This window comes from Anopheles bellator, chromosome 1, assembly GCF_943735745.2.
Source record: "Anopheles bellator chromosome 1, idAnoBellAS_SP24_06.2, whole genome shotgun sequence".
Lineage (NCBI taxonomy): Eukaryota > Metazoa > Arthropoda > Insecta > Diptera > Culicidae > Anopheles > Anopheles bellator.
In genome coordinates this window covers 58501298-58527305 of record NC_071285.1, presented here as the reverse complement: position 1 = coordinate 58527305, position 26008 = coordinate 58501298, and the positions used below count along the sequence as shown (strand labels likewise).

Genomic DNA, 26008 nt, shown 5'->3' with positions numbered 1-26008 from the left:
ACTCAGATCACCTCGGCAGAGCGGGGAAAACACTTTGAAGCCCGCCGCCCGCCTTTCGAAGGCCACGGCACAGGATTTATGCGGAATCCGGGATCAACAAACCCCATTTGTTCCCGAGGGCAGGGCAGATTATCGTTGTAGGCCGTCGCGAGGTCGCGAGAGGAGAAGAAGTCATAAGCCTCGAAGACCACACATCCATCCGATTTTGGCTGTTTTTTTTCCTGTCCTTTCGCCTTTTTGGTGATGTCAATTCGGCATCAAAAAAAGCGTTGACTGCGGCCTCTACGTCAGGAGGAGCGAGCGGACGAAACGAAAACGGTTTTGTTCTTATCGTTCGCGTCCCATCCGTAGCAAGTGGTTCGGTCCGCAGCAATGGGACGAAAGTCTCGTGGAGAAGGTTAGAAGACTCCAGCGGGACGGGCCCACGTCCCGAATCGACGCTCCCGGACACGGTCACCGATAAGACGATGGTGGCGGCGGCGTGCTCAGGAAAATGGCACTTTATCTAGCGTTATAATCTTGTTGAACTAAATTTGCTTCGTTACTCGTAATCGGCCGACCACGTGCGATGTTGGAACGGGTTGGAGGCTTTAGAATGTTTATTTTTAAGCCCCAATCTGGTGCGATTTTGTAGGCTTAGGCCTGTTTTTGGGTGAACTGGAGGTCAGTTCGCCGGCCAGCTGAGCTTGGCCTTTTCAGTTTTGAATTCATGAAAACTTCTTCTAATTTTTTGGGGGTCTTTCATCATCAAAACATTGCTCAAGTTGGCATCAGAGAAAAAATGGAATGATGCGAAATCCGTGCCCACATTTCGCATCCAAAATTCGCCAGTTCCGTTCCGTCGGGGACAAGCCTTTGATTGTTATCGAACGCTCCGGACGGATGCTGCTGATCCATTTGCGCGTCTGTCAATCACTCCACGTGTTCCGTGTGAAGGCTTACGCAAACAGGATGCTCGCCGATTCGGTTGCTCCCGTTTCCGGCTCCGGCCATCCTTAGTTTTTGCCTCCGCCATGGGTAAATGAACTTTGCATCCATATTTCTTGCGATCTGGTTGCGTGTTTGCAGCGCGCTAGTTTGATTAGAGTGTCAGGAGCCGCTATAAGCGGTCCCGGTCCAGAACCTTCGACGGCACATCAAACGCGCGCCGGGGCGCTATGGCCGATTTCTCGTTCCGAAGAGGAATGTTTCGGTTTCGATAAAACAAAAAAAGACACGCACCGAATATGTCTGCCGAACGGTTGGTCGGTTCACCCGGGACGTCCAGTTATCGCCGTTTCGCAACTACCACTCGGTCGCTCCCGATCAATGCAATGCTTTTCAATTTTAAACCGGAAACGACGTCCACGACAAACGGGCACTATGTTCCGCCGGCGAACAAATTCCAATTCCTTTTTTTTCATATGCTCATATTTGAGGGCCGTTTCGGGAGTGTGGAGATTTTTTCCTCCCAGCTGTTTTATGGACGTCCAATGAAAGGAACAATAGAAGCCACCGCTCCGGACGACGATGGAATATGAAATTCATCGGCCCGTCGTCCTCGGAACTGGTTGTTTGCATTTGCTGTGCTCGCTTTCTGTTAACCCCCATTCTCGAATGGGGGTAAAAAGCGGCATTTCAGAAACCATCGCAAGGAAAAAGGCCGGCCATCGAACAATGCTTATCGCCGTAACAAGAGCATCCGGGTTAGGACTGCTGGGTCTTGTAGGTGCACGAGAACGACCCAGAATGGGCGTCCGGAGCTTCCATCCATCCATCCATCGGGCCAATGACAAACACTTTGCGCAAACACTTGTACACTGTGTGTGCCTTTTGGTTGCGAGAAAACCAATTTCCAAGCGCCTTCCTCCATTCGGCAATCAAATTCCACTCATCATGGAGGCGCCTGGTGGTTGATGAAATTTTTTGGCAAGCAAAATTTGTGGCCCAGGTACGAGCCCAGGTAGAGCATGACTTATGCATGATTTTCGTATTATGATTTCACATCGCGATGATGAATTCACGTAGTTTATGGGCGCCCCTTCAGGACGAGGTATTATTGTGCCAAATCGCACATTTGATGATACATTGTTGCCGCAGCAACATTTCGCCTTGGGTGTGCAGTATCGCAGCGTTGTAAAATGTGGCCAAGATTCCCCCCACGTGGCTCGGCTCGGCTCATGTAAGTAAACAAACCCGAAGTGAACTCGTTTCGCCCAGTTGCGGGCGGATTACGGGCGTAACAATGTTTCCCAGTGCATGCATACTTCGCTCAACTTTCGAAGGCACGATGCCAAATTTGCCTTCCCTCGCTCGGCTGGCCTCAAGAAGGGCGCGCGGTAATCTTGTGATGCATACTGCTGGGCTCGGCTTATGTCTTACCATCGCCAGCCGCACATCTTGCGCTTCCCGATACTGCCGGGTTGACTCCGAGGGACCTGCGAAACGGAATTCATATGCATACTTGAGGCTGTAGTGTGGCGAAGCGAACCGGATCGTGGCCGCGCTCCGGAACCGGAGCAAAGCAGCAAAGTAATAAAAAAAGCATATTTACGATTTTGTGTATTCATGTTGCACCATGGCCGCCCCGGTCCGTGTCGTGTTTTCGGGCAAATTGAGGGCGACAGTAACGGCCAGGGTGAAATGGTGTCTCGTGCGGGTTGTTCGGAGGAAAAATTTCATAAACCCCGTCGACGATCGCGCCCCTGCATACGATCGTCAAACATAAAACGGAACCCGAAGCACACGGACAATGTGCATTCGGGGGCCTGCGTCCTGCACGAGGGCAAACAGGGAACATTTTTTCCCGCCCCAAATGGTAAACCGTCTGGAAATCACATGCATGCGGTGCGGTTGAATCCTTCTGGGAGCACTTTTCTCCTTGGTCCATCGCCGGGGCCACACTGACTGACGCTGATGACAAACGTGAACGGCATACGAGAAATGAGATTTTTATCATTTCATACGCTTCGAGTGGATGAAGGCAAATGCATCGGGCCGGGGCAGCAAGTCAAATATGCAGGGTGAGCGGAAAATTGGACAACCCCCTAATGGGCTTATAATGAAGATATTTAAACATTTTCTGCCATCTTGCCTCGTTATCGTAAAATTTTCTCTGTACAATCAGTTTTGAACGCAAGGTTCAAGGCAAAAAAAATCCATCAAATAAGGACCATTAAGCACCTTTTGATTAGCCGACCACGAAGGGCAGGGATCCATTTTTTTGTGCCAAACCAATTGGTAGGCAATTAATTAGAACGGATCCGCCATCGAAATGCACCGTCAGCCAAGAGTGTGTGGAACGGGGCCGTCTCTTCACCGTGTCTAATCCGAACTTTTAATCATTTAGAGTGATTTCGGGTGGAATAACGAGGGCTTCGCGGCTCACCGGTACGTAAATATTTCGTAAAGAATATGGTTTCGTTCGCCTTCAGCAAAAAACGAAGCTTCTTACGGGAAGTGCTTGCCGTAAGCTTTCAGGTTGATGAAAAAAAACGGCCCCCCTCATCCCGGATTCCTTGGCCACGAAAGGAGCAATATATTTCACGGAATTAGGTAGGGAATTAGGAAAATAATCACAAACGGCCGATCGGGTAGCACCGTCGGTAGGCTTCGGTTCGTTTACATTAATAATACGTCCGAGAAAGGTTCTTTGCTTGTGGTGGCAAAAAAAATTGCCCAAAGGGCTCCAAAGAGGTCAGTGCCGCAATAAGAGTCTGCTAATGAGCACCAACATACTAGCCGACCCTAACGAGCGCTCTCGTATCGTACCTTCCGTTCGCAGGAAATTGAAATGTCAATCGTGATTCCCGGAACGGCACCGCTGCACCGCTCGAAAACGCTTCCAACTCGGCGCCCGTTATTCGAAGCAAAAAAGCTCGATTATTCAAATCCGCATCCCCGTCAGGCAGGCAGATGCGCCAGAGCTGAGGCCAGGAAGTCAATCCGACTGCGTGCGACTGCTACCGAACCGGCTCCGGTCCATCGAAAATGAGTCCCGATAAGTGCGCCACATCATCATCATCCCCGTCGGGCTCGCGTCGGCCACCGACCGGTCGCTCTTCGCCCGGTCGGAAGTCAGCGAAAAATGCTGACACACCACCACCGGTCGTCACCGCCGTGTTGCATCCGGCAGCATCCGAGTCCGAGGCAGCGCCCGTTCCGAAGCCGAAAACGAAAGGTGAGAAACAACAGGCGGTGCGTGAGAATGAGCGACTCACGGGCCGGATGAGTCACGGCCCGGTCAAACAGCCCGTGCAGCCAACGCAGCGCACCGTCTACATCCTGTTCAGTGTGCTGCTCGTGGCAATGTTTATTCTTTCGGCCGCCCTGCTCACGTACATCGATCGCAGGCTACAACCGGCACCGGTTGTTGTTGCACCGACCGCCGGACACCATCATCACCAGGGCGAGCCGGTAACCGTGGACGAAATGCGCCGTCAGGTCGAGACGATCGTCCGGAACTATTGGAAACATAATATCGATAAATTCAGCGAGGACTTACTGGCCCACGCCGGACGGAGGTCGGTGCCGGAGTTTAGGTGAGTAACGGGAGGGGTCGTGTCAGCAAAATCGTGCGCTCCCGGTTTTGCTGTCCCGTGCTGATGCAAGCGCTTTAGGGAAGATATAACGGATAACCGGATTCCGTTGTCTCCCAGTCCTAGTGGGGCCCTGTAATGCAAAGACGATTAAATGGTCCATTTAGTTCTGGCCCCCTTGCTTCTGGCTGGCGAACCACTTTTTGGCACATACATACCGAAAACTATCTAACTCAGCCCGGATAGTTAAGCTCGGCGGAATTGCAGCGAATCGAGAATCGGCACGGCACGTCCCGCGCGGTCCTAATGCGTTTCTGGTGTCATGCTGGGCGCTTCCCGCTGTCCGGCAAAACGGGTTTACGATTATTCATCGGAGACGGCCTCCCGTTTTGGCTTCCCCGTCGAAAGCCCCGAGTGAGCACGGTTCGGTTCGTACGCCGGAAAAAGCTTGGCGTACACGGATAACGGTCGGTCGCCGAAGTGGCTTAACGTGTAGCAGAGGGAACCAGAAGCCGGGGGGGGCTAGATTACGGGGACAACAAAAATATGACACTATCAAGGCAATAAAATGTTATTTGCCCCTCTCGAAGACAGTCTTGCGTAAGTCCGACTGGCGAGCGGAATTGTGTGCTGTTTGCAAATGGTTACGAAATAACTATTACTTTCGATAAAATCCGACCAAAAGGATTCCGTTTCGCGTGCGCCACGGTCGTTTGCTCTTCATCTTTCGAGTGAAAAATTACTTCGCCAACCGCTTGCACCGCTTTGGATAAAATTCCTCGGGCGGTTCGATTTTAAATCGATTCCATTGTCCACCGGTCCACCGGTCAATCGAAAAATTGAATTGCACTCGGAACATAATTTTATTTCCCATTCCCGGTTCGTGGAAGAGCTTTTCATTTCACCGGCCACCGCGGGAGGATAATCTTTTCCTGGCTTAGCAGTGTAATATCGGCAATGTATACCTTCGCAAACATGCACCTCCGGGTGGTGAGCCGGTGGGTTCATGATCGGAACCTTGTCCCGGAGTCGGCGGAAGCCTTTACGGCCGCTAGGATGTGGGTTTTCCGATGTCAGTTCCCGCACCGCGAGATTCGGTTCGCTTCGGCAGCGCCAGTGTCTGTTTGCCGGTGGTTAATGTGGTTTGTTGGCATGGGGTTTTGATAAATGCCTCAAGCACGACGAATCGGGAACACCTGCACGGATCGTAACTTCCTTTCCGTCTGGTGAGGCTTTCGGCACGGTGAGGCACGGCACGTGTGCCCGATTCGTGTAACTTTTGCCTGGCAGTTTCACGGTGCGCGTGTTTTAACGACCTGCAACGACTGCGCTTCTCGGCAACTCCGACGTACGTTTGCAGTTTCTTTCGAAACCCGCAGGTGAAACTTTGTGCCATTCGGCTGAGGCTGGCAGTCAGTCAGTCCCGGGCCCGACTCACTGGCTGTAGTTGTTTAATAACTATAATGCCACGTGCACTGCTAATGACGGTGGCGATGATGATCCGTTTCCAAGGGGCGGGCACCGGGAGGGATGATAACCGCATTTACATGGCCACATGTGTGCAGCGAGCACACGGAACCGACACGGAACGATGCGCTGCTTCCGATGGGATGTGGCTCTGTGCAGTGTGTTAATGAAATCTGGCTCCACTGTAGTGGGGATTCTCGTTACGTTATTAAGCCCGGCAGGAACTCATTTTAATTTTAACACTCCAAATATTATTACACTGCCACCTGGCGGGCGGCGGTAGTTGCGTTTTCCTTTTCCCCTAATGAAGGAACCGGAGGAACGTATGAACATAATGAAGAGCCCTCATGTGGCGCAGAGCGCAGCGTATCAACGGGCCACGAAAGGGCTGGATGAAACTTGGCCCCTGTTCAAGGCACGCCAATTAATGTGCCATTAATGTACGAAATTGAGAATAATCACGCTTCCCCCCACATGAATATGAAAAGGATGGCCACTCGAAACGCTTGATAGCAGCCCTTTTTACGATGCACCGTGGTGATAGGTGAGTGGTTTTGAATAAATATTTTCCAAAGCCATTCCTCACAATTTTCTACGGCCATTTAACCCCGTGGCTTTGCCATGGGCAGATTTATGATGGGGCTCTATCGCCGTAGCAGCGATTTCTGCCGACCACTTGAGGCGGCTTTCCGGGCCCCGTTTGCTGATGCATCGAAAAAGATTAAGAGACCGGGTCAGGGCGGGCATATTATCTACGGAGCGGATAACTGTCCTTTCTGTCCACTGCACAGACCCATCCGGGACTGTGTTTCCCCAATTTCTCATCGCCGAAGCCCCCTCCTTAAACTGGGTTTTATTGTCGATCGTAAAAAATCCACCCAGTTGGGCCGTCGGGGGACCAACGACGGGCTGGCGCGTCGTCTGGTTCCGATCCGGTATCCGACAAGTACCTCTGCAGGGCTCATAATTCTCGGGCCCTCCCGGGCGCCTCGACGGCCGGAAAGGTGTTGGGAAATTTGTTTGTCGTGATTAAAATTTTAATGGCCACGCAGTACGACTCTGCACCTGCGGCCGGGCGGGGGGTCCCTGCATAAAATCGCCCACCATAAAGTCGGGCCGAGAAATCTTGAAAAGTAACCATAAATTATTCATCGCCCAATACTGATGGGCATTTTTTTATGGGATGCGACACCCGGATGTCGTTTGAGAAAATATTGTCCGCGATATAAAAAACAATGTGCCACAAGGATTACGGTTAAAATAAATATCACTCCAATTCCAGCACGTCATTGCCTTACTTAGTAGCGAATCAGAGAGTACAAAACGAGCGAAAGCTACCGTTCCGGGAGGCGGCCCGAGTCCGGCGCGATCTCAGCCAGTTCGACGACAACCTGGTCCCGGATCAGGACGGTAAGTCCCGCGCAGTGGCGTAATGCGGCGTAATAAACCGGCTGATACCATCGCCCGCAGGTCCCAATGTGGAGTTCTTCAACCCCAAGCTGCGATCGGAGCTGGAGAAGAAGGACGCCGAGATAATCAAGAAGACGGGCCAGAAGGGAGCGGCCCCCGGTGGCGATAGTTGGGTTTGGCTGACGAGCTACTCGCGTATTCCGGTAAGCGGTTGATGAGCGTCCCCGTGTTCGGTGTGCCAGATGCTCGATGCTCTCGGTCTATTCCGCATCCGATCCGGGCGATGCGATTATAATTTCATTTCTCCACCCAGGGCCTCCCCAGGACACGGCCTGGGTTGTAAATGGCGTGGCGTGTTTTATTCCGATTCCCACCGTTTTATGATCGCACAGCGTCCGTTTGATTCCTCTCCATCGATTCGATGACAGTGGGTGACGCACGGATCAGGATTTACGATACGGCGGCACACATCTCGGATGGCTTATTGCATTTTATCGCTTCCTGGCCGTTCGGTTGCTGGAGCTAGGATTGATGGTGGCTGGCGAAAAGTGGCACTCAGCTGTTCGGCTGCCAATCCAACTGGGATCCGCACCCAATAATGTTGCCTTTTGTGTGTCGCAAAATGAAAGAAGTTAAATTATGATTAAATTGCCGTTTCCTGGGCCTGAAGCTGGGTCCTTTTTGTGCCGTTTCAATACGAAATCACTTTCAAAAGGATGTTTAAGTAGTAGATTAATTTCGGGCACCACTTGGTCTGTTTCATTCCCACATTTTTGTATCGAAGGCCGGAAGGGTGTCCGGCTTCGGAGAAACCGGCCCGGAAACGCCTACACCCACGGGCTGCCTATGTGTGTGTGTTTAATTAGATTATATTGGAAATGCTAATCAATTTCATCACAGTTCGATGCAATCACTGGATTCTGCCGGGCAACGAAAGAATACTGTCCTCCGGGTCCGCCCGGGTTGCCGGGCATCCCCGGGCCGAAGGGTAACCGGGGCGATCCGGGTCTCCCGGGACCGGCCGGGGTGGACGGGCGCGAGGGTAAGCCCGGGCCACGGGGACCGAAGGGCGAAATCGGTTACCCGGGCAACCCGGGCCTGGATGGGCGCGACGGTGTACCGGGCGAGCCCGGTCTCGACGGTGTTCCGGGACGTGCCGGTGCCGATGGTATCCCCGGCAAGGACGGCAAGGACGGTACTTCCGGTGTCGATGGACGCAACGGTATCGACGGCAAGGACGGTAAGGACCCCGTGCACTAGATTGCTCCTTTCCGGGCGATCGATACTACATCGCACCATTCGACCCTTTTGCAGGATTCCCCGGCCCGATGGGACCAATCGGACCGCCTGGACCGGTCGGACCGAGAGGTAAGTTGGGCGAGTGCAATCTTGCGAACTGAACGGCACATGTCCGGCGTGTTCATGCGTATCACGTAATTATCTGACTTAACAATGATGCACCGAGCGCCGAGGTCAATTTATGAGCGCCCTTCGAGTTATGCAAATGGCGGCACTGCCCGTAGGTGTTATGATTGGTTCCTTTCGCCTGGCATTCAAGCATCCATGCCTTCCTCGAAGCCGAAGAACGTTAATTAATGGGTGAAGGGGCTGCAGGGGCTGAAGGTCGGGGTCGTGGTTCGGAATTGGGTCGTACATTCCTCCTCGAACGTCTAGCTATTTCCTACCCCCAAAACACTTCAATTTGAATGCTTCACGGTCGATGGAGATTTGATTAAAATTTCAGTACAACGTTTGGAGCGCGTCAAAATGTTACAAAAATCACTCCTCCAAAAATTCGTCGACGAGAAAGAAAAGAGAAACGGCAAAAAAGGAAGCAAACTTATCCCTGAGCTGATCCGGGCTCGCTTTGGCGTCGTAAAAACTAAAATCCCTCTCCGAATTCGATTTCGCGAAGAAATAGATCATCTTGAAGCAATTCCAATCCGGCCGCTCGATAGTAAATCGTCCTCGGAGCGTAGGGAGCGTAGTTTTCGTTCGCTTTCGACACTTCAATCAGTTTCCAAGACACCGAGGAAAACCATTTGGGGTCATAAGCAAACGAAATGATGCTTCAGCCCCCGATTCCGATTCCGATTTCGCTGGAAAATGAAATTGATTTCCCTCCGCTCCGAGTCAGGATCAGTGGCTGGCCAGCTTACACGCCGGTGCTACCGGTGCTGCTGTTTACTTTGCATCGTCGGTGCAAAATACATCCCGGGACCCCGGGACAGGCGTACCGAGGGCAACATAATGCTCCGACTGTACGTGCCAATTTCCTTGGATTGCTGCGAAGGGCTGCCCCGGGGGCTAAAGTTCAGAGCTTCGCAGATTGATTGAATGTTTACCGAATGTCGGCAAGAAACCCCACGGAAGTTGCTCAATATCTTCGACCATCCCCGGCAGTCGGTCGGGGGGGTGAAGTTCCGTTCTGAAGAGAACCGGTTGTAAAGCTTCTCCGGAACGGCCGACGGTGGAATGAATTCCTACCGTCGTTTGTCAACGGTGATTATGTTTTCAAAGTGTCGATTGGCGTCCGAACGAAAGAAGCGTCCCTGGCCACTGTTAATACCACGCCCCCCCCCCCCCCCCCCCCCCCTCCCCACGCCACGATGGGAATTGAAATATTGAGATTCAGTTGTTTCGATTTATCAATGCCAACGGGCGATTGATTCAACATTTTCTTTCCCCAAAGTTCCGGAATACTCATTTCCGTCGCTTTAGGGGGAAAATTCGAGCGAACAGATTGACCGATTGGTGGCAGATAACTTCAACGGGACAGGCCGTTCGGCGAGTGCCCTTAAAGCGAGTCCTTAAAGTCCGCGTCAAGAATGTACAAGAAGTACTGTTACTTGAGCCAACAACGGAACGGTTTGGGATGGAACTTCATTCGCAGACTTCATCGTAGGAATCAATCTTCACTCACCGCCATTCGACATTCGATTCGCAGGAATTCACGGACCGAAAGGCAAACAGGGCCGGCCGGGCACGAACGGGACGCCCGGAACGCCCGGTATCAACGCGTGGAAGGTGAAGGTGAACGACACGTTCTCGAACGAGCTGCTGGTGCCGCCATCGATCGCCGGCGCCGGCACGGTCGAGGCACTGCGACCGATCGTGGTCCACGAAGGGACTCACCTGCGGCTCCGGTGTGCGGCTACGGGCACCCCAAAACCACACGTCGAGTGGCGCCGGGCGGACGGAAAAACCATTTCCAACGGAGCCTGGGAAGGTGAGTGCGGCCGGGGCCATTGTACTTTCCGGGTTTGCTGTGCAAAGCACACAAACCGATACCGATCCTTTGTTGTATCCTGGCCAGTGCTACACCATCGCACTGTCTGGAAGCAATAATGGCCCCGAATCCGAGTGCGCCCCGGTGGAAAACCCACAAGAAAATGTCCGGATGCCGGGTGCGATGGGTGGAAAATGCATTCGGGCTGGGCACGGACCCATTGACCGCGGACTTCGATGGCCAGTGCTTAATGCTGCTTTCCGCTTTCTCTCCCCCCACAGCAACCTCGATGGCTGGCCACACGCTCAACATAACCAAAATCAATCGGGTGCACATGGGCGCTTACCAGTGCCTGGCGGACAACGGCATCTCGCCACCGGCCAACCAGACGTTCAACATCGAAGTGCACTGTAAGTCCTGTCCTGACCGCGGCACCTTAGTAGTTTGGCCACGCAGCACCGCGGAATAAATCCCCGTCGGGAGTTGATAAGCGTAATTGAATCCGGGAACCGGGCTTAGAGCGATCGTTTCGCGTTCGAGTGGCAAATAACACTTGCGAATGGCTCCTTTGGACTCAACACGTGTTCCTGTGTGTCCATGTGTGTGGCTAAGCCAATAAGCGAGGGCAATGAAATAATGACCCGAGGGCTGCAATCGGATCGATGGCAGGGTGCAGTGATAAAAATCTGCTATCTCGGAAAACGATTCACCGGAATCGACCGCGCCACAGACCGGCAGTGGCCCATTAGCTTTCGTGACTGTTTCGTGAAGCCCCTCGCAGAACCGTAAAATGATGGCCCTCGGGGATTTATCGTTACATATTCGCGGCCCATTTATTACGCATTTTATAACACCCATTTCTTGTATTCGATTTCAGTCGCACCGCTGATCCGAGTTCGCAATCAAATGGCGTACGCCGTGAACGGCTCGACGGTAACGTTTGTGTGCGAGGTGAGTGACCCGCGGCCCCGACCCGTTGGAATTTATGCTGCATGTTGTCGTCGACTCTATATGACCCGTAAAAGTTCGTGCCATAAATATCGATTGTTGAATTGTTTGATGGCCTGGCCCCGGCCACCGAGTTTAGAAGTTCCGTTTAGAAGGGACCCCAAAAACAGTGTCTTCGGCTTACATTCCTTCGACATCGAGCACCTAACGTCGGAGACGGCGACGATCATCAAACTCGTTTGGCTCGTTTAGCGCTCCGGCCACCGGCAATAACTTAAATTACGTTCCATAAATTCGGGCCCCCTTCGCTCGAGTGCGATTCTCGGGCCTATTTTTCAACGCTCACATCAAGTAAGTGTTCTCTCGCGCGGACGGGCGTCCCCACCGACCGATCGTCGGCGGGAACACGGCATTTGTTCCGGGAAAACCGCAAATTGATTTACTGTCATAAATCTTGTGGTAACGGATTTTTTTTTTTCGGCCAGGACATGAGCACGTACTGGCCGTTGGGCCTTGTTTTAGTCGCTGACGTGCGTGAAGCGTTTTCCTCCATCCGAACGGGGAAAGAGCTTTCCCTACTCAAACAAACCGTCCGTCCCTGTGTGTGCAGGGGCCACCAAAAATCCTGCCCAACGGTTCCGGGGCGCAATGAGCTCATAAATCTAAATTGAATTCCACCGCCAACGGGCAATAGGCAGGTGAACCCGGCCGGATGTAAAGGCCGTTTTTGCTGCTTTCAGAAAAGCCCCCGCACATACACGGGTCCGTTCCGGACGGTCGAGGGTCGTTAAAAAACGAAAGGGAAAGACCGTTAGAAAGTTATTTCGATTCCGAGTGGCTGCGGGTGCAATGTAATTGATTTTTCAACGGATTCAGCACTGCCGGAGGCCGCTTTAAACAGGCAATCGTTCGTGGTGGCCCTTCTTCCCGTCGGGCGACCTTCGCTCATAAAAGCATTAAACATATCAACCGAAGTAATGGTCGGTCACATCAGCGCATCAGCACCGGTCGAAAATGATCACGGGAAGTCATTATCGGGCTATATTTGGCTCCATAAGCATGAAACTGCATAATGTCCTGTGGCCGTTTGGGACACGACACGACAATCGGCCTCGCTAGTAATCGGCACTCCGTTTGGTTCTTTGTGAATAATTTCAGGTCGAAGCGTTCCCGGAGGCGATCAAGTACTGGGAACGGTTCCCCGGAGGCCGGCTGCTGGAGAATGGTGATAAATTTCAGATGGAAACCCTTTTCGATGGGTAAGTAGAGAATCGTCGAAGTTAAACCGATCGATCGCACGTCACGTGATCCATCTGCGGTAGGGCCTTACGGTGGCAGTGTCCCTGTTCATTACTTCGAGCCGCAGGCGTGTTCCGGCAGAGAGACAAGATATCCGGATTAAAATCAGAGCTTTCGTGCACTTTCTCGAGCCCAACGGCCCATTTGCTCGGTCCTTTCATGTTTTCTGCCCTGCCCTGGAGGCGTTTTTTTTCCGTGGCCACATTCCCAACGCGAAAGTGCGGAATGTTTCCCATTTTCTGGCCACTTTCTTCCGCGGCCTTCGCATCCATGGGCGGTGCTTCTCGGATGCTGGCAATGAAAAAAGAATAAAGTTCCCACCCGGACATGGCACGGCGAACATGCCACGCAAGGTTTGTGTTTGTAGTTTAATTAGCCGATTTGTGGAAACCTTGCAAAGCCACTGGACAGAGGGCGGAGAGAAGTTAGTTCTACGGCCCAAGAGTCCGGCTGCCGCGGTACTTAGTAGCTTGAGAGCTTAGGCTGTAGGATGACCGAGCTGTAACGCTGCGACAGCGGCGAGGCCGTGTTGAATAAATTAACACGCGAGAAGCTGGCAAAGGCCTGGGAGGACATTTTCTTATGCATAAAGAACACCGGCAGAAGAGGCAGGCGGCGTGCGGCAACAATGAGTGACTGAAGGCCATAATATCTCTGCACCGTGTGCGCACCGGTCCCCGAGGAGGACCGGTTGGTTGTGCAACGGCAAAAAGAAAGACTCAAGCTGAGGAAAGAAAATTAATTTTTGAACATTATAATGAATTCACGGGGAGATGCTCCCTTTTTTGCCAAACGCTTTCAAAAACATACAAACCGAGCTTCTGAATGGGTCCGTGTTTTTGCCAACGGGGGACCGGATTTCGGGAAACTTTTTCTCGATTAGTTCGCTGGTGTTTCGTTCGTCGTTTTGTGGATCGCTTTCGGGCCTTTTTCGGGCAAACAATGGCTGCATAAGTCCTGTTTTGCTGACGTGAAAGTGCATACGATTCGAGCGAGGCCGGGTTTTCCCGTGGCCCGGTGCTACTAGGCGAAACCTAAAATTAGTAATTGGATTTTGGAAAGCTTTTGGCTTTCGGGTGGGTCACGGTGTTGGATGTAGCAGATGTAGGCGACTTGGCGACGACTAATCCGATTTTGCTTCTCGGAAAATCTCGTTTCACCAATCTCGGTCACGGACCCTGAAAAAAAAACACCCTCCGCACGAAGGTATAAATCGGTTATGCGGTTGAACGTCACCAACATCCGGCCCGGTGACTTTGGGGAGTATCACTGCGTGGCGAAGAACGAACTGGGCATGACCGAGGCAGAGTTCCATCTGATGGAGCACTCGCCGTTCATCATTCGACCGCCGGGTTCGACGGACATCAGCGTGTACGGTACGAAGCCACCGGAGAAGGAATCGTACGAAGACATCTGCGGACCACCGACGACCTGCCCGGAGTGTCCGGACCCGAGGTACCGTCCGGCCCGGCCTGATAATTCGACTCACCACTCACTAACGCGGTTTACTTTCTGACGCCCCCCGTTGCAGGGACTTCAAGTGTAAGGACACGATCGTGTCGCTGTACGATTTGGTCGGGAATCTGGAAATCAAACCCATCGGGAACGTCAGCTACACCGGGCTCTCGAACCGGACGACAGGTTCGTGACGCACGGACCATCACAATCTGGCCGATAGCCAATTAGCAACAAATTAGTGCCCTCCAGAGTCCGGAGCAGTGCATGGCGCGTCGGATTGACTGGGTCCTCTTGCCGTTGCAGATTGCGTGCTGTACGCGGTCGGCAAACCGGTGTACCACAAGTACACGGAGCAACTGTTCGGGGCCTGGCTGAAGGATCCGGCCGCACGGAACGATGCGCAGGAGAAGAAGGTGTGGGCCACCCGGGAGAACGACACCAATCGGTTGTTCGAGTTCGCCAACAAGACCACGTACCGGAACAACGTGGCCACGAAAACGTACCGGCTGGAGCGTCCGTTCCGGGTAACTATCGGTGACGCCTTTTCGGATCGCACCTTGGCGCAATAATGCGGATGATCCCTTTTTTGGATAAACTAAATCTTTTTGACGTCCCCACCAGGGTAACGCGCACGTCGTCTACAATGGGTCCTTCTACTACAACGAGCGCAACTCACCGAGAATCGTCAAGTATGACCTCAACGTGGAGCGTCAAACGGGTAAGTCGAGCTGAACCACGAGTTCCCGGTATGCGCCCAATTTGCCCATTCTTTTGCCAGCAATGACGGAACTCGAGGGCGTCACGACGAACGGGTCCAACTATCTGTACACGACCGAAATCAATTACATGGACTTCAACGTGGACGACAATGGACTGTGGGTGATTTACGGCACGCCGGACTCGAACAACACGATGGTGGTCAAGGTGAGGCGGGCGGGCGGGCAGATTAATCTTAGTCGAAAGTTTTTAAAAGTGTATCCTCCGCTTGGCCCTCTAACCCTGCAGCTGAACGAAAACAATCTGACGGTCCAGTACGGGTGGAACATTAGCGTGAACCATCACAAGGTGGGCGAAATGTTCATCGTTTGCGGTGTCCTGTACGCGATCGATTCCGTGACGGAGCGGAACACGAAGATCCGGCTCGCGCTCGATCTCTACCACAGCAAACTGCTCGACGTGAGCCTGGCGTTCACCAACCCATTCCGCAAGACGACCACCGTGGGCTACAATTTCAAAAACAAGGTAAACCGTCATTCGGCACTCGGCGAGCTGCTTCCTTTGTCATTAGCGTTCGGTGCGACCGGGTTCCGGTTGCACAACTCGAAGCCACAGCGGACGGATCGGCGAAAAACTTCTCGATGGGCGAGGTCGATGTTGCTCTTTGTCCACTCACCGTGTTCTCCGGGTTCCATTTGACGAGGATCTATAATTAATGAGATAATCAGTTACACGGCTCCACGTTGCCTGCCGTCTTGGTTGTTGTTTGATGTGGGAATGCGGGTCACGGTTGATGCCATTTGCTTCCCGAGCATCCAGTAACGGTCAGGGATTTGTTTTCCGTTTGTCCGAAACATTTACGGCATTATTATATCGCTCACAATGTGCAACAATTGCATCAGATTTTATCTATTGTGCTGCAGCTTACAAATCAATTATGCAGGATGAAGGGGAGTTTTGGAACCCCCAGCAAAGCGGACGATGAAAGCCAAGCCTTCCGGTTGTTCCCAGAACTTCGGACTTCAAACGCTTCCGACGCAAAGCAGAAGCAGGGTTATCTAACGACTTTAGCTCAGACTTTTCCGGACCTCAAAACCAACCCACATGCTCTCGCTCTCTCTCTCGCTCTCTCTGGGGAGGAAATTAATTTTCTTAGATCAACAACTTTTTCCGTGCATCTATGGGAAATCAAATTAAATTGGTTTCTATGCACGCCGGTGGCGTCGAAGAGGACGAAGAACTCGGGGATGTGCGGGCCACCGAGGCGACAGCCGAGCGCAGCGAGTATCCTAATCAAATATTGAACGGTGGCGGCGGCGTCGGCACCGGAGCGAACGGAGCAACTTTTGCGCCGAACAAATAAATATTCCTTAAGCAGAAGCGCCGTCGCTTGCAGCCAGAAACTCAACCTGAACCCTGCTTTTTAATGCTTTCCCCCCCCCGGCACAGGAGCTGTACACGTGGGACCGTGGCAATCAGTTGACCTACCCGATCCGGTACCACGAGATCGGCTACAACACGACCGCCACCGAGAAGGCGGACGACGGCCTCAACCCACAGATGCAAACCGGATACGACATCTTCACCGACCACGACACCGAGACGGAGGACGTACGCTAAAGCCAAACTTTCGAAGTCGAAACTCTCTCTCTCTCTCACGGTGCACGCTGGGGCACGATTTCAATCAAAAACCGAGGACGGATGTGGCCGTGGCGCAATGTGGCAAAAATCAATATTTTTAAATGTTCTTATACACAGACACAGACACGAAGGGAAAGGCCAACGGCACACGAGAGCGCGCCGTGTTAGTGAAAGAGAACTTGGACTTGAACTTTTACTACCAGAACCCAGGACGCCAATCAGCAGTAACGTGGATGAGATTAGAGAAATAAATCGCATTTTTTGTGACATCAACCCGTTTCGTCTGCCGATCGCTTTGGAGGTCCGAAAATCAAACCGTCATTCAGAGAAATTTAATTAAAATACCCCCTTAAAGCTGATAGGGTACCGGTGGTAAGTTTAAGCCCCCTTTGCGAAGGGCATGATCCTCTGCCGCTGATGATATGTTGCGGTTGACCCACAAATGCACCCTCCAACGGGGGGAGGTTCATCACCACATATTTGTGCCGACTCCGAAACCGACTCCGGTACCGGCTCTCCGGCTGGTCATTAATAACTCGGAACTGTCAGAACAGTGGGGCTTAATGGTCAATGCACTGGTCGGTTACTGGCTGCTGCTGATGTGTGTGCGGCCAGTTTGAGCAGTAACAGCTTGAGAGCTGACCGATAGACAACGTTACGGTAGCATAATGTGGGCTATCTTTCGAAAGAGCTTGCGGGGAGATTACTTTATCTTCGTTAACATCCGAAACCGGGCTTTTGTGGTGAGCCGAAAGGCTGTTGAACCCCAGTTTTAACAGGACGAACGTTACTTTAACTTTCTTTTCGTTCCCTGAACAGAAAACCCCCGATTCCCCGGGGTCATTTGGAAGGGTGACTTTCAACTATTTGTTACGCCAAATCTATTAAGTTTGTAATTAATTTTAGGCAATCAATTTAACTTCCCCATCAATTACACACCACACCCAGGTACTGCAAGCATGATGAGTTTTTAAATCAATCCCCGAACGAACCGCTTTGCTCCCTTGAAGTTGGAACGCGATTCCTGATGCTGGTGGTGAAGTTTATTCGCTTTCGGGTTGACTTCGAGTTCGGGCCCGAGAGGGGGGTGTGCGACAATGTGACCTGCGGTTTGCCGTCAGTGGCTGTTTACTTAACGCCAGGACTTTGGCAATCTGTTCCGAAGATGTTTAGCCAGCGGCGCTGCCACCGCTGGGGGGAAGATTAATTGATGAGCGGGTTCCTCAGTTTTGATTCCGTCCCCGGGGTCCCCCTCGGAAGACTCTCTTACTGACACTTTGATAAATGGCACGAAAGGCCCAGGCAGGGATGCGGGCCCACAGGCTGTTTATTTAAAGCAAACAGTGTGCCAATAACGGATGAGCGATTGCAGTGCCAATTGACGTCCCGGAATATGTTAATGCTCTTTTGATGCCGTCAGATGTTGGTGCAGGTCAGCAATTCGCTAACATGATCCGGTTTATAGTCCGGATGGGCGCATTAAAAGTGGACATTTTATAGCTTACTTGTGTGACGCTCGGGCCAAAGTGGCCAGAGGTGAACAACAGGATGATAAATGAAGCTTTTTAGAGTGTGTGTCTCTGCCACAGTCGTCCCAGTTCCTAGGGGATATCGGAACGAGCGCCGTTGTCGGAAGTAGTCCCTATACTTTGCTGTGTAAAAAATGCATCCTGCATCATCATAATCGTGCTAACAACTGGCCATAAGGACCTACCGGAGGTTCACCGGACTGCAACATACTGCAGCCGGCGTCGGGTGACCTCATAACGGGTCGGCGACCAAACGGAAAGGCGGAAACGGAAAACATCGTCATACGCCAGCTGGAACATCCGGTTATTTTTCATGGACTTGTCGGAAACAGATCTGTACCTACGCTCGTGTGACACCGTTTTTACTTCCGGGAACTGTGTCCTTCTCGGGGGGGACATGTTCTCCCGGGAGCCGAGAAAAACTCACCAAAGAGAGAGAGAGAGAGAGCAGAGAAACACAAATACAATCGGACAAAGTGCCATTTCTCGAAATTTACTTGAAAATAAATCCGAAAACAGAAACAACAGAACTTCGTTCCGTTAAACTTCAAATGCTGCGTCAGTCTCTGGTCGTTCCTTTTACGGTTCGTAGCTCAGTAAATACAAAACCCATTTGCTTGTACCATAAATCTGTGACAACCCTGCGTGGCGTGTAACTTTCTCTCTGCGTGCGTCCGTAAGTTTCTTATTTCGTCGAACTGTGTCTGGAGATTTTCCCACTGGGACCGGGCCACGGGAACTTCGGTAAGAGTCGGTTATGATTCGCAGTTCATCTTCATAATATGGTGCGCGGTAATGTTTGTTGATGTGCGAGATGTTTATTCAGTTTCTTTTGCGGTGAAGAAATAAATTGAAAGCCTTGGGTGTTGTGTAAGCGTTTGTTGATAATATTTCACTCGATTATAATTTGCATTGCTTGAGTTTTAAAATTGATATCAAAGTTTCTTCATGACGGTGTCTCGAATGCCATTTGTGAGCCGAAAACAATTTTTTTCTAAAATAAAAAAGTTTAAAAAGTTCACACAAAGTTTCTTCACCGAGATCATAGATTATGTATTCGAAAGAAATTAAGAACGCTATGAATATTCAAATTGGGTGCTTGGTATCCCTCTGCCTGTTAAACACGAGCCGATTAAGGATTCAAACCAAGTATTCGGCCGCTCAAATTCTGGCACGTGGCGATAGCTTTATTATGGCGAACCGATCTCACCTTTCCTGCCCCCGATAGGAGCGATATAAATCTAACTGCCTTTAATTTATCGCAGCTCCGGGTTCAAGCTGCACTACTCCTTGCGAAACTCACACAGGGAGATCTTCGACAGATGTGGGTATACTTCAGACTTTATCCATTAAAAACGGTAATAAAGTGTCCTTCTTATTGACTTTGAAAGATACGTATCGTTTCGTTTTCAGCCACGGACCAAATGTATGAGCAAACAGCGTCAAAGCGAAAGATGGAACTTTCTAGCGTCGTCAGGACATCTTTATGATGTGCGCTCTGCTATGAACTTGTCTTTCGGCTTCGGTGACATACGGAACGGTTCCTGTACGCCCCACTGGCCACAACGAGCGCTCTGCACTTCAGAGTTACAATACAAGTTCGGGAAAACTCTTGTAACGTAATAAAACGGGGCCCACACTTGCACCGACGATTTTAACAAGGGCTTCAACTTTCCGCAAAACAACTTCCACTTTGTCGTACTGAGCGACGGGGCGAGCAACCGTCAATGGTGGAATTTGTCGCTGACCGCGCCGGAATGGGACAGTGAAAACTTTTTAAACTGACCCTCATTCAGGGAACCGTAGTTAGATATGACGAGAGCAATTATGGCACCATTTTACGAGATGTTTAATGGTTCACTGACAAAATTGTCCCAGTCCCAGTTAGAATATTAACGACATTCAACTGGCACTCGTGGCACGGCACGTGCATAACCATGCCCTCGCTGGTGCATTATGCGCTTCGGGGCCGCCAGGAACCTAATTTCAAGCGAATACCTTCGAATGGAGCCTTTCTCATTCGCCCGACCTATCATCGGGCGGCCATCATGTCGAGCGCTATTTTGCTTTGAATACGATATACATATTTCCTTTCAACTGAAAATCGATTTTATGCTGCGGTTTCAGCGCCAGTACTCGGGGTCTGTCCCGAACGGGCGCACATAGTTGCCACTTTGGAAATCGCATAATTGTCCTGCTTCGGCGGTTGTTAAATATAGCCGCTAACGAGAGTTCCGCAGTTGAGACTGCCAAAAGGCCTCGAGAGGCAGGATTATTTGCTACAGTTGATTGGCAATTTAAAGTTTCAAGAACCACAGCTGCTCATTTCGGACGACGACGGACGGCTAACGGCCAGCGGGAACGGCCAGGAGTTGTTTAGAGCGCATTGTTTCAATCCGATGGCGGTGCTCGATTTATTGATATTCCTGATTGGCCGTCGACTAACGTGAGTTGACTGCTGGATTTAGATGTGAGTTTTGGAGAACGACGTGTTTGTCGCTATTGAAAATCGAGAATTTTAAGTACCTTTAGAGCAACCGAGCACATTGTTTAAAGCACAGGTAAACGTTTTTCTTTTCAAAGTGTCTACCGCAAAGTTAATCTATCGGGTGAGAAACAAGTCATAATTAATGTGCCCGAGAAAAGTTTGCTTCATTAGGCAGCGACTTTCATCGGTGGAGAAAGCCGAAAGAAAACAAAGTTGCAGAAAACTTCAGAATGTAAAGTGACAGTGCCGTGCCGGTTGGGAAAAAGTTTCTCACCGAACAGTGTAGCTCCCCTCGCGGACATCAAGATGATTCGTTAACATAAATTTTCTGCTCCATTTTGAGACCGCTGGCCTCAGCATCAGAAGTCACTGTAGTGATAAATGGCTGGCTAAGGTAGAAGGCACCGGAACCAGGAGAACGCCGACCGCTACGTCGGCTTCTCCATCGATTCTTGCGCGTATAATGAACTTGTTTTAAATTGTAATAATAGACAAAACAATGCAGAGAAGAGATAATAAAGCTAAACAAACATAAGAACAGTGGCATTTAAATGGATTAGAAATTAAACGATTAATTGATTCCTTCCGTTCCGTTGTATTCAATCAGCAAAAGGCTCGTCCGATCCGCTGCGGCCGTTGAGGCTTATCAATTTGGTTCCTTTAAACGATCACCATTAATGTTAAAACACATTTGTTTCTCTCTCTCTCTCACGGTAGTCGTGAGTAAATTGATAATTAACGTCCGCACTGACCACCGAGGCTCGTCCGCAGATCATCGGCCAGCACTGTAAGATTAATCTCGGTTTCTGTACGAAACACGTCAGCTCGTCAACTCTGCCAATGCATTGGTTATCAAACGGAACTCTGGGATTCCCTGATCATAAAGAACTACTGAAAACAAGTATTGGCACCGGGAATTTCATACTTTCAGTTATTAATCTGCAGTGAAAGCGATTGGTCATGAGTGCTCTCGCAGGTTGTTTGGTGCTGTTCGTGGTGTGGTGCCGTGTCGGTGCCGAAAATTTAACCGGCTTCAGTTACGAGCTGCTAGCGTCCCGACTGGACTCCATCCAGGGCCTTCAGAGGGACCAGTTGACCTATATAGACCAAACGGCCAACATGCTGGAGCGTCTAGCTCCTTTTTTGCAGAAGTTTCAACTGCAGCCGTCAATACCACAACCGTCAAGAGCAGAACGATCATCGGAACAACTGGCATCTTCCTGTCGGAATGTGCCGTCCAGAGTGTCGGGTCTGTTCCGCATTGATCCGAACTATCCGTTCGAGGAGCCGATGACGGTGTATTGTGATCAGCAGTACGAAGGTGGTGGCTGGACCATCATACAGCGCCGAACGGATGGATCGGTGAACTTTATGCGCGACTGGGACAACTACAAGCGCGGCTTCGGGACCCTGCATGGCGAGTTCTGGCTAGGGCTGGACAACATCTACCGCCTAACGAATGTGGCTCCGCACGAGCTGGCCATCGAGCTGGTAGACTTTGACGGTGCTCGAGCGACGGCACGGTACGATCTGTTTCGGATCGGTGCGGAAAGTATCAACTACGCAATGACCGATCTCGGAAGCTGCGTCTCGTGTTCGGCGGGCGACTCGTTGCGTATTCATCTGAACGAAAGTTTCTCGACCTACGACAAAGACAACAGTAAGGCAACGTTCAACTGTGCCGCATCCTTCAAGGGCGCCTGGTGGTTCTACAAATGTCACCGCAGGTATGTGAATCCCATCCCATCTTAAGTAAAATGGTGGCGATCTTCAATGTTTCTTATTACCCAACGCCTGATCTTAGCCACCTCAACGGAGAGTACTTGCAAGGAAAGCTACCGGACGCGATGGATTCCCGAGGACTGATTTGGGTCGATTTCCGGGGAACTAAATATTCACTCAAATCCACCACGATGATGATTCGACCACGCGCGAAAAAGTGATCGTCAGTGACAGGATCGTGTTGTCGCGAATACACAACATACAAGAGTAATGATGTATATGTAAAAAATGTGAGAAATGAATATTTTTTTCCTGTAGCTTCGAAGCTTTAGCTCTCTATTCAAATTTAGCACCGAAACTGACCCGTCTAAAAATAACGGTTTCGATGGCACTTCCATGGAAACATAAATTGCTGGCCGTTGCCTGGGTATTATCCGACACCAAGTGACATCACCGGGGGCATCGGAGCGTAAGAAAAAAACGGAGCTAGATCTGTGGCATATGTTCCGGTTCGGGGACGTTTTTGCCACCTCCCATACCCCCCCCGGGGGAACATTTGAATCATCTGCGGTAACGTACTTCATCACGAATGAGGTCACCACAAAAAGCGTAATCCCCTCTGAAATGTGAAATGTACACCCAACTAGCTTCACGGGGTGGCGCGTTGATTCCATTGTGTGCCGCTCCACGGAGAAAGTAAACGCAACCGGGAAGACCCGGCCAAGTTCGCTTTGTCGTTGACTGAATGAAGGATTTCCGTAAGCCATCCCTTTTTTGTGACCGTTTCGCGAATGCCATTGATGTTCCCACCAGCCCCGCCCGCAGGGGACGTGCAATGATGTGGAGACACTTGAAAGCGGCCTGCCCATAACAATAGTGGCAGGCAACAAAGTGAAGCATAATAGCGCATAAAATCCTCCCGGATCATCTTTACGGCGAAAGAAGCTTACCGCTTGAGGTCTTGGTCAAAATAATTTTTATGCCGTGCCGGTATCGAAACTTCCGCGGCATCCGCGATCGGTACGCGATCTTCTCCGGTCATTATAGGATTTTATAGCGTAAAGGCGATGGCTGCAGTCAGTCATCAAATGACACTAACGGCACAGTTTACAATGCCATCTTTCGGTATCTCTGACGCTGAAGATCTGTTTTTGAAGTACCTCCAAAGGAGTTTTATCCACAACGTGACGTTTTCGTTGCATTAAAAAATCCAAACTAACTTTGTATGTTTTCCGCGCGGTTACAATAACGTGAATATTATGAAGATGCTCCTTGCAATCTGCTAACCCACCATGATGCCCAGACCGTAATGGCGCGCCAGCCATTGTAGATAAAAGTCGTTTGTAGATAGGGTACAGTTTCATTCCGTTTTTTGTTTGCTGACCTGCAGCATGTCACCGGAAAGGGTTTCCATTTGTTTTCAGTGTTTTCGCTTTTGGAGCAGCTTCGCCGTTCTCATCCGTTTCGTTTCCGGGTGATCCGAGCGCTTCCAGGATCTAGATAAAAGGCAGCTTTAAAACGCACTACTAGCGAGGATGCTGAAGCGGACTAAAATTTTGCACCCGACTCTTAATCCTTGTGCCAGGTCCGGTCGTTTCCCCCTCCGCTGGATGCTTACTTCTAGGAGTTTAATTTTTTATTTTAGTGTCAGTGTTTTTTGTCCCTCTCTTTTTTAGTTCGAAATGGACGACAACGGCAACCGCAAGGGAAATGAAAAGGTTAATGGTATTAAGGGGACCCCCTGTAAACATGACAGCACGTGCAGAGTAGGGTTATGGGCGTCGTAAAAATGTTGCTGCCGGTGTGGATCAGTTCCACGGTGGTCTCTCGACGCAGCCGCCCATACACTGCTCATCACGTTGCTTTCTGAGAGTCACTGCTTTAGAAAAAAAAGAACAATAATGGCTACAGATGGTAAAATTATGCACTCAACATTTATTAATTCTTTATCATTCGAAACGGTACGTGAGTGCGGAATTTGCCACCATGTAGCACCATCAATTATTCAGTTCACGCTCGACACCGTTCTGCCGCTCTGAATTATTAACTAAACAGCTTAGAAAGACAATTAATGGTCGGCATGTTATAATGATTCACAGCGAGCTCCAAACGCAGCCTTAATTAAATCCTGCTTAAAAATAAAAGCTGTCACTAACGATTTTTACCCGCCTCGATCACCCCAAGATACCTGTTAGCCGAGTCCAGAGTGTGCTGAAACGACCCTAGGGGTGCTAGTGGCCGCCGTTTTGTTTTCCTTTTTACCCAGTCTTTATTAGTGCACGAGGACACATTTCAGCAACAGCCGGCACTGGTGCGAACCAATTGGTGCTGTCAGAAGTTTATTTAATTTCAGTTTATCTCTCCAATTGCTAAGCACTGCCACCCGGTCCGATGGCCGTGCACGGTGGGGAGTCAGCAGCCCAATGATCACGATGATCGGAAAGTAGCGGAAAAACAATTCGCAAAGCCCCGGGCGCCAGCGGCGAGAACATTCTGGTGCGAAATTACGACCCCACGTGCGCCATTTTTGGGCCAGTCAAGCCCGCTGGTCTGTTGTAGGGCGGAATGCAAAACTGTGAAACCATTTGTTCGCAAAGTGGAAAATCTATGAAAAGTTTTCCGCATTTCGCGGCCCCATTTGGGCGCGGTCTCGCGGCCATATTCGTACGCAACAGAACAAAAACCGAAAAAAAAACCCGGAACGAAATGGCCAAGCGAAAAACTCACTCCCGCCAATCCATGCTCACTGTAGCGTATGCTCTTTCCCGCAGAATCAATGGAAGGTTTTATTCCTATTTAAACTTTAGCTCCCACTGATTGCAGTTGTTTTTTGTTTTGTTTCTTTAAATCTGGAATTTCAAATGAGTTTCTGGCTTTTCAGTGATTATTAAGTGATGTTGTTTGTTTTAGCTTGTTCGTCAATTCCAGTAACAGGAACTGCTTTTTAATCGGGAGTGTTTGAATTTTCAATTAGTACTTTAAACAAATGGCGGTCCGGTTTGAGAAGGGATTTTCCTTAAAGCAGCATTATGGTAGTCTGGCATATCTGGGTTGGATAATGTTACCAATTACTTTTAGTAATACAGAACCCCCCCCCTGGGAGATTACAATGTTTCCAATTTAAAGTTTCCATTAGGTAGCAATTAATGGCAGCGGGATCTTTCAACTCGAAGTGACTCTAAAATTCTAACAAATTGGAAACTCAATAGCAAAACTTGTGTGTTGGTAAAACATTTGCTTCACTTCGTCCAAAACACACAAGACTGAAGCAGGTTTGTTTACTTTCGGATAGAACAAATTGTCATTAGAGTCTGGAGTCTGTTCCGAAAGTTTCCAGTCAACCGTTCCCAGGTTTCAGCTCGTGTTGACCCGTGAGCCCTCCGAGAATCCCAAGCTGGGTAGTAAAGGAAATCAATCCATCTTGTTCACTTGCCCGGTGGGCCGAAGTTTATCCTACGACAGCTGAAATCTCGAACATAAAGTTTGAGGCTAGAAATCGATATCTTCTTGGCACCAGAAATCGAAAAGTTCTTCGGTTACTGAACCGTAAGAATGGCTTACATTCCGTGTAGTGTTTAAAGAA

General features: G+C 50.4%; 2 protein-coding genes across 2 annotated transcripts; both read left to right on the top strand.

Moving 5' to 3' along the window:
- Positions 1–3969: 3969 nt before the first annotated feature.
- On the top strand, positions 3970–16914 carry LOC131216002 (uncharacterized). Its single transcript, XM_058210398.1, has 16 exons — positions 3970–4520; positions 7267–7394; positions 7455–7597; positions 8295–8634; positions 8709–8762; positions 10342–10623; positions 10905–11033; positions 11501–11574; positions 12730–12830; positions 14077–14325; positions 14402–14511; positions 14632–14852; positions 14950–15046; positions 15107–15252; positions 15334–15570; positions 16495–16914. Exons 1-16 carry the CDS (start codon positions 3970–3972, stop codon positions 16663–16665), a joined length of 3033 nt encoding a protein of 1010 aa, XP_058066381.1. The 3' UTR covers positions 16666–16914.
- A 4908-nt stretch (positions 16915–21822) lies between these two features.
- On the top strand, positions 21823–22646 carry LOC131216001 (ficolin-1-like). The gene is made up of 2 exons (XM_058210397.1): positions 21823–22430; positions 22508–22646. The coding sequence occupies exons 1-2, from the start codon at positions 21823–21825 to the stop codon at positions 22644–22646; spliced, it is 747 nt and encodes a 248-aa protein (XP_058066380.1).
- The last annotated feature ends 3362 nt before the right edge of the window (positions 22647–26008 follow it).

Coding starts and splice junctions, on each gene's coding strand:
- LOC131216002 (XM_058210398.1), top strand. CDS start 3,970: ATGAGTCCCGATAAGTGCGCCACATCATCATCATCCCCGTCGGGCTCG. Junction 4,521..7,266: donor AGGTCGGTGCCGGAGTTTAG/GTGAGTAACGGG, acceptor CTCCAATTCCAG/CACGTCATTGCCTTACTTAG. Junction 15,571..16,494: donor GCTACAATTTCAAAAACAAG/GTAAACCGTCAT, acceptor CCCCCGGCACAG/GAGCTGTACACGTGGGACCG.
- LOC131216001 (XM_058210397.1), top strand. CDS start 21,823: ATGCTGGAGCGTCTAGCTCCTTTTTTGCAGAAGTTTCAACTGCAGCCG. Junction 22,431..22,507: donor TTCTACAAATGTCACCGCAG/GTATGTGAATCC, acceptor GCCTGATCTTAG/CCACCTCAACGGAGAGTACT.